At 49.2% G+C, this 12591-nt stretch overlaps 1 protein-coding gene across 1 annotated transcript in view; it reads left to right on the top strand.

The window, feature by feature from the left end:
• Positions 1 to 593: 593 nt before the first annotated feature.
• Positions 594 to 12591, top strand: part of DKK3 (dickkopf WNT signaling pathway inhibitor 3) — a 46323-nt gene continuing 34325 nt past the window's right edge. The window contains exons 1-3 of the mRNA XM_058688258.1: positions 594 to 841; positions 8401 to 8538; positions 11445 to 11528. Coding sequence (XP_058544241.1) covers positions 629 to 841; positions 8401 to 8538; positions 11445 to 11528 — 435 coding nt within the window. The 5' untranslated portion in view covers positions 594 to 628. The remainder of the gene's footprint in view (positions 842 to 8400; positions 8539 to 11444; positions 11529 to 12591) is intronic.

The following is a 12591-nucleotide window of genomic DNA, read 5'->3' as shown; positions in this document are numbered from 1 at the left end:
CGCGCCGCTCCAGTTCCCGCAGCCCGCGGCGGCGTCCCGGCGAGGCCTGGCAGGTCCAACCCGAGCGCGGCTCTGTCCAGTTGGGTGCGTGAGAGACTGCGGCGGGGAAGGGGCGGCTCTGTTCGGTCTCGTCTGGACCGGTGAGGGGCTGGGCCCTCGACCGGGTTCCGATCCCGCGGGGAGGGTGGTGACGGGCGCTCGGATCGCCCCAGAGTGGGCTGCCCAGGGCTGGGCTGGGAGTGGCGTCTTGGCGCTCGAGCTGCGCTGGGACCTGGTCGTGAAGGGGCAGTTCTCGAACCGGGGGCGGCGGGGGCGTGATTGGGGGTGTGGGGGGAGCGCCACGGGCGTTGGGGACTAGGCTCTGTGGCTGCTCCGGGGAGGGGGGCATCCCTGGGGGCCGGGGAAGAGCTCAGCCTGTGCTGGAGGAGGGGGTGGGGGTGCGGAAGGGATGGAGCGGTGGGGGCGGGGGGCGCCGCGCCCCGAGGGCACTCTGGGGGGGTAGAGGGGCGCCGGGGGCGGGCCGGGGTGCAAGGCGGGGCGGGGCGCCGGGGCCGGCGTGGGGGTGGTCGGCGCGCCTCTGACCGCGTTCCGGGACGCAGGAGGCGGCGGCGGCGGGCGCAGAGCGGAGATGCGGCGGCTCGGGGGCACCCTGCTGTGCCTGCTGCTGGCGGCGGCGGTCCCCACGGCCCCCGCGCCGGCTCCCACGGCGACCGCGGCTTCCGTCGAGCCCGGCCCGGCTCTCAGCTACCCGCAGGAGGAGGCCACCCTCAACGAGATGTTCCGCGAGGTTGAGGAGCTGATGGAGGACACGCAGCACAAACTGCGCAGCGCCGTGGAAGAGGTGGGTGCGTCTGGCGGGCGGGCGGCTCGGGATAGCCCCTGGCTGGGGGAAGCAGTGCTCGGAGCGCTGGCTGGGTTCCTCCGTTCCGCGAAGGGGCTGGAAAGAGCGGGCAGCAGATTCAGAGTGATCCGGCGGCAGCGCAGGGTGATCTCAACTCCCATCTCATTCTGACTTTCCTGCCAAAAGATCTGGATCTGGGCCTGTTCACCGAGAGCCTCCGGCTGGGCTCATCCAGGGGCAGCCGGGGTCACCACCTGCTTACAGGCCGCTGGCCACTACCCTGCAATTGTCTTCAAGTGTGCAGTTGTCCCCTCCCCCCTGTCGTAAGCGGATGCTTGCATGGCCCTTGGTATTCCAGCGCTGTGGTTTTGCAGAGAGGCAGAGGAAGCTCCAGGGATCTCAAGTTCTAGCTTGTACGTCGGGCTCTGAACTTGTGCCATCTTCTCAAGACATAGTTAGGATGCCACGTGAGGACAAAAAGCCCCGAAAGCTTTGCTGCTGGTCTGTCTGGGCTTCCCCAAATGCCGTGTGAGGCAACGAAGGAAAATCAGAATCCTGAATCCCAGCAGTGTACGTTTTCAAATGTGGGGGTGGGGGTGGGGAGGGCAATGTGGAAGGCAACCCACCTCCACCTCAGTAGTGCTTTGGAGTCAGTCCTGGGCTCAAGGTTCTCCTCTGCCACTGACTAGCAGGGCGACATTGGGCAAGTCCCTTAACATCCTGTACCTCGGTTTCCTGTTAGAACTAAATGCCATGGTATGTGTGGGCACCTGGCATATAGTAGGTGGGCAATATACAGCAACTGTTATTATCAGGTACCAGATACCTTAGCAAAACTTTGCTTGGTTTCTTCTTTCCATCACCTCCCAGGTCCAGACACTATGGATGGCATCCTCTATGATGAACACCCATTTGTCGTCAGGGCAAGAGGTGCAGCTGGCCCAGCCCTCCCAGCCCAGGTGTTAGGAGCTGTCCCTGGTGCCTGGGGTCGGTGGGCATGGTCACTGTCCGGCCTGGCTCTGGCTGTATGTAGCCTGTGTTTGGAGAGAAGCCAGCCATCCCAGTGAAGGAGTCAGCAAGAGACCAGATGTCCAGGCTGGGGGCGGGAGCGGGGGGTGTCAGGCATCTTCCCACCCATTTCTCTACATTCCGTCTGGACAGAGCCTTACATGCTAGCTCTGGTCTACCGGGTCAGGTTGCTTTCTCCCCACAATCTGCGTAGTTTGGGGATATTTCCCCTTCCTTCCCACAGCAGTCAGCCTGATGGAGTATGCAGTGAAGGGGACATTGGATTGGGAGGCAGCTGTGTGGGAAGCTGTACTGAACATCCACTGGACAGGCCAGGTTCCAAAACCCATGGACAGACGTTCTATTTCCTGTGAAGACAATAGAATCATGACATGGAACAATTAAAAGGAGAGGGGAATCAGATGGGCCCTAACGTCTCTTACTCTGCCCCTTCATATTAATGGAGCTTGTGATCCTTCTGGTGCCAGGGTGGGTCATCTGCTTTCCTTCTCTGGGTTCCAGGATTTTCCCTGTTGCACACAGATTCCCACTGAGACTGATGAGGTCAACTCCATGTTTTTATTCCATGTGAACTTGTTTGTGCACCATGGTCTTCTGATGGTGGCGCTTGCTGAGGGAGATGAGGGAGAAGCAGGGGCCTCTTTAGTCCTGCTCATTGATCAGAGCAGTTTGGGACCAGCAGCCCTTAGTGGCCTGTCTACTCCATGGGAGTTGTCCTCATTGGCTCTGCCAGGGCCCCAGCTTCCTCCCTCCAGATGCACCTCTGCTTGGGTTGTGAAGGTGGGCTGGTGGAAGTTTGCCACCAGGAGATCTGCTGGCTGCTACCTCTGTCCTGCTCAGTGGTCACTCCCCAGAGAGTGTCCTCGATGGCAGTGAGGACAGGTTGAGAGAGGCTGAACACCTGCATGGCAGGAGAACAGGCCGTGGGAATCAACCTTTCTCCGTCTGGTCCTAGCTCTGCCACTTACTAGTGGTGGGATTTAGGAAATGTCTGCCCGCCTCCGTTAGGCTAAGGGGGGATGTAAACGAGAGGATGCGAGTAAAGCAAGTTGTCTGCTGTCTAAAATGGGATTAAGTAAAACTGTGTAATAGAAGTCACCCCCTGAGTTTGCGGTCAGGGTTATGGGAGATTGTTGGTTCCCAAGAAGAAATGGCTGTCGTTGTCATCATATTAATAGTACCAGCGTGGATGATGACAAAGAACCACCAGAGTCTGAATAGAGTCTCAATAGATTGTGGCTATTAGTATGAATTTTTTTAAAAGAGACTGCCGGAGGGGTGGCAGGGTAGTTCAGTCGGTTAAGCGGCCGACTCTTGACATGGGCTCAGGTCATGATCTCCCAGTAGTGAGATGGAGCCTCCGAGTTAGGCTCTGCACCGAGCATGGAGACTGCTTGGGATTCTCTCTCTCTCTCTCTCTCTCTCTCTCTCTGCCTTTTTCCCACTCATTGACTCTGTCTCTGTCAATCTCTCAAAATAAGTAAACATTAAAAAAAAATAAAAGTGACTGCCGGAAAATCCCTCACATCTCATAAATACAGGATAGTTGCTATTTACTTCCCTGAGGAAAGGATCAGGACAGATGGATTAGTTGTTTACATAGTTGCATAATGAATCTGCTTTCAAGTAATTTCCTGATATTTTAAATATCCCAGCTGACTCGAGCTGCCGATTACTTTTTTTTTTTAATGTTTATTTTTGAGAGAGAGAGAGACACAGAGACAGAGCATGAGTGGGGGAGGGGCAGAGAGAGAGGGAGACACAGAATGTGAAGCAGGCTTCAGGCTCTGAGCTGTCAGCACAGAGCCTGGCGCGGGGCTCAAACTCGTGAACTGCGAGATCATGACCTGAGTCGAAGTCGGATGCTTAACCAACTGAGCCACCCAGGCACCCCAAGCTGCTGATTACTGTTAAGGGAAAGATGAAGTTAACTGTACTTGTAGGATCATTATTGGGGGAAGCATACGTCCAAATGGTTCAATATAGGCTGTTCCTATTTTGATGTTTTAATGTTCTATATGTTACTGATGGGTGTGTTTTGAGGATAAAACCACTTTCTTCCCCTCCCTTCCTTCTGTTCATTGTAACTGACACATTCTAGAATGTTCTTAATCACTTCGGGTATTCCGAGGAAGAGCCCCAATACCAAGCCTCGATTTATCTCCCCAGTTTTTCCTGCTATACCCCTTTAACCGACACACAGAATCAACCAGCTCTGAATGCCATTTTTTATAACATGCACATTCCTCCTTTATGAAGCAACTCCTATTGCTGTAGGCTTAAGTTTCTCTTGCTAGTGGCAGTAATAGTTGTGGTTGAAATTTCCATTGTAAACTGTACTTTTAGTTCATGGTGCCATTAGAGAACTATTAGCTCATTCTATTGAAATAACCACTGGTTGAGAGGGAGAAGGTTTTATAAAAAGAATCTCTGCTCAGCCCAGAGCAAACTTTAGTTTTGGTAACTTGTCGATTATTCGAAAGCCAAACTGAAGGATTCAGGTTCCAATGGGAATTTTAAAAACATGAAAATATTCCCTTCTGCTTCTGGATATAGCCTCTCTAGCATCTTCAGTCTCCTGCTCTTTCCAGGTGTATCTTTTCTGTCACTAAACATTCCAGGATCTGTCACTTAAAAAAAATTTAAGGGGCGCCTGGGTGACTCAGTTGCTTAAGCGTCCGACCTCGGCTGAGGTCATGATCTCATGGTTTGTAGGTTCGCGCCCCACGTTGAGCTCTGTGCTGACAGCTGGATCTGCCCATGAGTCCCTCTCTACCTCATCATCCACCGTTTTATCCTGTGCCCAACGTGGACCCTGTGCCCCAGCCAACAACACACACCATTCTTGTCCAGGCTGCCACAGCCTTGCCTCCTCATGCCCCTTTCCATTCACATCCAACCCATTCTTGGAGACCAGCTCAGTCACCCCTCCTCCTCCTCCTGGAGGTCTTTCTTTTCATTTCTTTAAACCCCTGGCTTGCTTCTAGAAACTGTCATAATCATCCCCAAAGTGGTTTATGTGGGGCTCTGCTATCTCCCCAGTAAATGCATAAGCTACTCAGGGCAGAATCACACTGGACAAGTCACAATATTCGGAGTCAGATTGCCCTGAGTTCTGTCTGAGCTTTGCCGCTTACTAACAATGTGATGTGATGACTTAGGAAGATCCCTTCACTTCTCTTCACTCGTGTTCTTCATCTGCAGAATGAGGGCAACAACACCTTCCTCCTAGCGTTGCTGTGAATGCTCAGGGAGGCAGGGAAGGCGTGGCGCATTGGCTCAGACATAGCTGATGCCCAAACGTGGAGGCCGTCTATTGTGACAACGACCACGATGATGATGAACCCAGTGATCAAGTTTCGGACACCTTGGCAATCCTCTCAGGGTCAAACACAGCAGTTGCTGACCAAGTCCTCATTTGTGTCTACCAGACTCGCTTCTAGTTCAGTGTTTTTGTGCTACGTCGTGACATGGCAATTCTTTTCCCGTATCCATCCCAGTTCATCAAATGTGGTTGAGAGACACAGGAAAAGAGGTGCCTTAATTGGTACATGAGAGAATAGAAGACAGTGATTTTTTTTTAAATAGAAGAATCTTTTTGAGGATTAGTTTTAAGAAGTAAAAATAGCCCAGAGTCAAAGATAGCAGTGTTGGAAAACTGCCAGCCACCAACTAGAACTTCTCTTTGTGTCTCTTGTTTAAATCCTAGAGAGAGTATCAGATTGGCTCAACTGGCCTTTCTTTGTGAGTCAGCTATGAACTGGTCACATTGTCAACTACTCCCTCGAGGTGGGGCACGGTGGTAAACGCACAAGGGGAAATTGGGTACAGCTTCAGGTTGAATGACATCTCTGGTATAAGTGTCACGGAGGCTCCTAAGACTGGAGGATTTGAGACCAGCAGCCTCAGAAATCTGATACCAGGGGCGCCTCCGACTTCGGCTCAGGTCATGATCTCATGGTTCGTGGGTTTGAGCCCCACGTCGGGCTCTGTGCTGACAGCTCAGAGCCTGGAGCCTGCTTCGGATTCTGTGTGTGTGTGTGTGTGTGTGTGTGTGTGAGTGTATGTGTGTGTGTCTGCCCCTCCCCACTCGCTCTTTGTCTCTCTCAAAAATAAATAAACATTAAAAAAAAAAAAAAGAAATCTGACACCAGAGAAGAACACATGTTCAAGAAGAGCCAGAAAGAGGGGAGACCCTGGGAACTAGTCAGCTGACCCTCTCTCTACAAGGGTCCCTGTTGTACCCAAGAGGTGGGGGGAAGGAGACATAGCTGTCGCCCTACCTGTATCAGGTAAGGGGCTGTCTTGGGGATGTTTGGCTCTTCCCACCCCTCACCACCAGACCCTGCAGCAGAGGTTTGGGGACAAATAATTTATTTGGGAAGTGATCCCAGAAATACTAGAAGGAAGTGGGAAAGTAAGATGGAGGAGAAGAGAAGGAATAGAGACTGTGCTAATGAGCAGGTTACTGCTAGGCACTTAGGCACCCCTGGGGTTCAGTCCCACTGGGCGTCAGAGAGACTCTCCCTCTTTGCGGGGAGAGGGGGGTGGGGTACTTACCGGCATAGCCTTTGGCTCACTGATTGAGGATGGTTCCTGGGGTATTAACTCCCCAGCACTTGAGGTCTGTGCAGGCTGAGCACGCTGAGCTGCCAGAGAGAGACAAAGCTGGTTGTTGGCACGTAAGGGAGTTGGATGCAGGTCACGGGGAGATGGACGGGGCACCAACAGCGGGTGTACAAGGGCCAAGACTGTTCAATGGAAGCATGCTCAGATCCCACGTCTGCTTTTTCCTGACAGTCTTTTTTTTTTTTCTTTTTATGTGTCTTGTGGATATCCTACAGTGAATTTTTTTATTTTTTTTATTAAAAAAATTTTTTTGACATTTGTTTTTGAGAGACAGAGAGAGACAGAGCACAAGTGGGGAAGGGCAGAGAGAGAAGGGGACACAGAATCCGAAGCAGGCTCCAGGCTCCGAGCTGTCAGCACAGAGCCTGACGTGGGGCTCGAACCCACGAACTGTGAGATCATGACTGAGCCGAAGTCGGATGCTCAACCTACTGAGCCACCCAGGCGCCCCAAATTTTTTTATTTTTAATTTCTGTAAACATACAGTATAATATTGGTTTCAGGTGTACAATATAGTGATTCAACAATTCTACACATCACTCAGTGTTCATTGGGATAAGTATACATTAAAAAAAAATTTTTTTTAACGTTTATTTATTATTGAGAGACAGAGAGACAGAGCATGAGCAGGGAGGGGCAGAGAGAGGAGGAGATACAGAATCCGAAGCAGGCTCCAGGCTCCGAGCTGTCAGCACAGAGCCCAACGCGGGGCTCGAACTCACAAACTACGAGGTCATGACCTGAGCTGAAGTCGGATGCTCAACCGACTGAGCCACCCAGGCGCCCCAAGTATACTCTTAATTCACTTCGTTCACTGTTTCACCCATCCCCTCACCCGTCTCCCCTCTGGTAACTACCAGTTTGTTCTCTACAGTTAAGAGTCACTTGTTTGTCTCTTTTTTGTCTTTGTTTTTTTGTTTTGTTTCTTAAATTCCACATTTGAGTGATATCTTCTGGTATTTGTCTTTCTCTGAATGACTTACTTCACTTACCACATCTTCTTTATCCACTCATCTATCGATGGACACTCAGGCTGCTTCCTTAGTTTGGCTATTGTAAATAATGCTGTAGTAAACATAGGGGTGCATATATCTTTTCGAATCAGTGTTTTTTTTAAATTTTTTTTTTTCAACGTTTTTTATTTATTTTTTGGGACAGAGAGAGACAAAGCATGAACGGGGCAGGGGCAGAGAGAGAGGGAGACACAGAATCGGAAACAGGCTCCAGGCTCCGAGCCATCAGCCCAGAGCCTGACGCGGGGCTCGAACTCACGGACCGCGAGATCGTGACCTGGCTGAAGTCGGACACTTAACCGACTGCGCCACCCAGGCGCCCCTCGAATCAGTGTTTTTGTGTTCTTCGGGTAACTAGTGGAATTACTGGATCGTACAGTAATTCCGTTTTCAGTTTTTGGGGGAACCTTCATTCTGTTTTCCATCATGACTGCACCAGTTTGCATTCCCACCAGCACTGCATGAAGGCTTTTTTTTTCTCTACCTCCTCACCAACAACTTGTTGTTTCTTGTGTTCTTGGTTTTAGCCATTCTGACAGCTATGAGGTGGTATCTCATTGTGGTTTGGGTTTGCATTTTCCTGATGATAAGTGATGTCCTTCACTGATAGTCTTGGAGAGTTATCCAGTCTCCCTGAGCCTTACTCTCCCCGTTTGTAAAATGGGTACATTCACACCCATCTCCTAGGGAGGTGGGATTTAAGGCTATAACATATGTAAAACATTTAGTGCAGTGTCTTATTGTAGTGGGTATTCAATTAATGGTATCTATTGCTACCATTATTTGTAATTGCAGAAGAGGAAAAGAGAAGTGGTTTTCTTTTTTTCTAGTGGAATGATTTGTATCAAGAGAAAACAATTTTGCTCATTAAGTTCATTGATTTAATAGATGGAAGCAGAAGAAGCTGCTGCTAAAACATCGTCAGAAGTGAACGTGGCAAAATTACCTTCCAGTTATCACAATGAGACCAACACAGAAACCAAGATTGGAAATAATACCATCCACGTGCACCGAGAAATTCACAAGGTAAGGGTGGCCAGGGCCAGGACGTTCTCCTTTCTGTAGCACCCCGTCCCATCAGAGAACTAAGGTCTTGTTTACAAATTTGATCCATAAGCCAAAAATACAAATAAGGTTGGTAAAACACAGATTAAAAACCGGAGGGAGTAAGGGAGCTGTTTAAGTGGGAGAGTGGTGTACATATCAAAAACCTAAATTGCTTTTGCATTCAAGTAATAAATTCAACTCTAGGCTGCCTGCCAGTCCAATTGCAAAGGAATGGTCTGGGGTTTTTATCATTTGAAAAAAAAAAAGGGTGCAAACAAGTGTCTAGAGAGGTACGTCTCTAGTATTGAATTTGAGGAATTTATCTCATAGGTTTTAATGTATGTTTTAGTAGAGAGTTAAAATAGAGTTCATGTTTGGTGAATAGATCTTCACTGTTTCCTTAGGAGGAACTCAGAATGTGATACACTCCATCTTCAGAATGGAAAGCCTCTATTGCCATGAGATTGAACATCTTTTCATTTGCTGGTTATCCATTCAAACTCCCATAGCAGAGTTTTTCCCAGCCTGCCCCCATGTCTAAGTGTTCTTGGTTTAATGTCTGGCATGAAGAGCAAGCAGGTTCATTCATTACCTGACTTGAGGAAGAAAACACCAGAAATCCAAAGGCACGTAGCATTAACCTGCCCTGGCATGAGAGGTTGCCATCATGACTTAGTCAGGACTGTGAGGGCAAACCTTGTGAGCCTGGTTTCTCTTGAAGAGAGTCTGGCGTGCAGACATCCAGGGTCATTGTAGAGGCTGTTGAGTTGATGTCCTACCGTTAGCATCAAGGAGCTTGACCTCTAATCTCATCTCAACTCATATACACAGGGCCTGATGGTTCTCACGAGAGAGTCTCACTTTTGTTCAAGGGCCCAGGTAATGACTTGGTTGAAACAATAGCGTTTGTGTGTCATAGAGCATAAAGGGGTCAATTTTTATGGGCCATTGCCTTGACTGTAAAGTAGCCTTTATGTGGCTCTTCTCCCACTGCCTACTGATGGGCCCAGCTTCAGAGTGTACCCCGTCACCCCCAGATAAATGAATGAGTCACTCACTGAAAAAAAAATCCTTTAGCATTGCTCATCTGAGGACTGCAGAATGTTTCCAAAAGTCATTATTTTATCTTTGTCAAAACCAATGTTAAGTCATTCTTTTTGACAATAACAGGTTTGGCTACTTAAGGATGCTTCTTGTAGATGTTGGAATACCCAAGTGTGAGTCCTTCCAGTAACTAGTATGATTTTGAAAAATTATTTAAATTTTATGTCCCTCACTAACCATACTTATGAAATAAGTATGTCAAGAATATACGTGACAGTAGCATGAGGGGCAAATAGTTTAAAGTACATGAGAGATCATGGTAAACTACAAAGTGCTTGCAACAGCAAGGTCTTATATTCCTTTTTTTTTTCCCAGTAAATTTATGTTATCAGCACAGCGTACTAGTTCTCCAGTAGGTTCCATGGAGCACCTGTCCTATGCAATGCTTCACGAAAGAGGGACTGGGGGGTGGTGAAACATATTTTGAAAACATTTTCCTTACTTCTCCTCCTAGAGATAGAAAAATGCACACTAGTATATACTAAAGACTTTAAGAAGTCCTGCATGTATAGAACCATAGAATTTTTAAAAATATACCATCAGTTAATCTGGCAAAAATCTGGCATAGAGGAAGAAGACACTGCCTATTTGCTGGAGTGGAGATTTATCAAGATAAAAATGTTAAAGGGGCGCCTGGGTGGCTCAGTCAGTTGAGCGTCTGACTGTTGATTTCGGCTCAGATCATGATCTCAGGGTCATGGGATCAACCCTCTCATTGAGCTCTGTGCTGAGTGTGGAGCCTGCTTAAGATTTTCTCTCTCTCTCCCTCTGCCCCTCCCACCTCCACTCACACTCGCTCTCAATTTTATATGTGTGTATATATATGTGTGTTGATTATATGTTATATTACATATATGTATATATGTTGATTATATGTTATATATATATGTGTGTATGTATATATGTTGATTAAAATATATCTCTTCAGAACGGCAGTTGGATCCACTGTGACAGATTAGGCTGAGTTTCCACTTTGTTCTGGATGCAGCCTCCTTGTGATATTAGAGCTGGCAGGAACTTTACAGATGACCTAGTAATGAGGACACTGTGAATCAGAGAAGTGGCTTGTTCCCGGTTGCATGCTAGATGGCTGTTGGTAGCTGAGCTGAGGCTCGAAGAACACAGATCTCCCGTCTCCTGGGCGGACATCCTTTCTGCTCTTTACCACCAGCACGAGCGTTCGATAGACAGGGCCTTTGGTGGGGCAGGAGTGGCCTGCGGTGCCTGTCAGGATTTGGGGGGCTCAGCTTAGAGGCGCCTGCTGCTGGTTACAGAATCAGATCCAGACCCCAGATAAGGGAGCTTCCCATTGTACTTAAGCACTTTCTTGATAAAATACTTCGCCAGAATCAGGAAGGGGGTAGCTGTGGGTAAAGCCTGCTTGCTTCTCATGAGAGATGTTTGATTAGACACCCAGACCTGTCACTGTTGAAAAGAAAGTTGACGTTGAGTTTCAGGTGATGAGCCCCAAGAACAATAAAAGCAGCCAGTGCTGAGTATGTGCTCGATGACCGGCTCTGTGCTGAGGGCTTTGCACAGACCTCCCCAGCGCTCTGCATAGCAACCCTATGAGGTAGACTCTGTTATGTTCCTTATCGCGGTGCAGAGAGGAGGCTGTCTGTCTGACGGCTTCTGGTGGAGTTCAGAACGAAAGGGGGAGTGGGCATTCTCTCTATTTTGGCAGATGCCCCTGCTTTCAGAAAATGGAAGAAAGAAACCAGCTTGTGGGATGTGCCCAGAATTCCTTCTGTTGCATGCTCACTATACTTGCTCTGCCGTAGATCACCAACAACCAGACTGGACAGACGGTCTTTTCGGAGACGGTCATCACGTCTGTGGGAGACGAAGAAGCCAAAAGGAGCCACGTGAGTTGTCCTCTCTCCTGGGCTCACCCCGGAGGCGCACACCTTTGTTTAGCTTGTGACGGGTGACCCAGACTTCAGGCTGTGGGCAGAAGGGAGCTGACTCTCATTTGCCTCTTCTGCGTCCTTTCTACCAAGATGCCCGGATGCCTGCATTTCTGGCCGGAATGATACAGTCTGGTAATAGGCTCTGGCTCAGTGCTCTCTGCATCAGGAACAACAGGGAAATGAGATTCAGTTGGTATTTGCATGGCTCCCCCTCAGCCTTGAAAGGGAATAAGGAGGTACCAAGTACATTGATTGGGGGCTCTGGCCACGAGATCTGATGCATCCAACCTGGAATCCCCAGAACCTCTGGTGTGGCCAGGCCTCTTACAAGCCCAGCCCTGGTCAGGCAGTTTGAGAGCAAGAAGACCTCACCGGGAAGCCCGTGGTCTAAGGGAAAAGGGCTGTCCTCCTTCTCCAGGCCTCATGCTCTGGCCGCTTGTGATTGTTCCTACTACACAGTGGCCTGCTGCTTTGTCCAATGGCGGCATGGTTTTTATAGAACCACATAGTCCTAATGTTGGAAGGGGCATATTTCACAGGAGGAAAGCCTGGGCACAGTCGGGAGATGACCTAGTTGGAGTCAGTGGTCTCCAGACTCCCAGGCCCCAGGTGGCTCACCTGTACTTTACCTTCTCAGAGAGGTGGCTGGCTTCAGATGCAGATGCCTGGTGAGGAGTAGACAAGGTGACTGCCATGTGACATGGTCAGCGGTAAAAATGTGCTTCCTCTATGGGGACCCTAAGAACCAGCCTGTCTGTCCCCAGGTTCCTGACACAGACTTTAACCACAAGTTCTTACCCTCCAACGTGCGGAACGCATCCCTGGCCTTCACAGGGGATCATTGATTTTTCTTCACTTCTTTTGGTATTCTCATAGGAAGGGTAGCAGTGTACCCACAATAGCTAGGGAGGTGGTGCTGATGTGGTTGGTAGTTGGTGGGTCCTTTTTGCTTGGTTCTGGCACGGTGCTCAGACATTTACCTCAGGCTGGGGGGTCCAGTTGGTTGTGTGTGATAATG

This window comes from Neofelis nebulosa, chromosome 10, assembly GCF_028018385.1.
Source record: "Neofelis nebulosa isolate mNeoNeb1 chromosome 10, mNeoNeb1.pri, whole genome shotgun sequence".
NCBI lineage: Eukaryota > Metazoa > Chordata > Mammalia > Carnivora > Felidae > Neofelis > Neofelis nebulosa.
The sequence above is the reverse complement of the archived record's forward strand: the minus strand, read 5'-3'. Positions and strand labels throughout refer to the sequence as shown.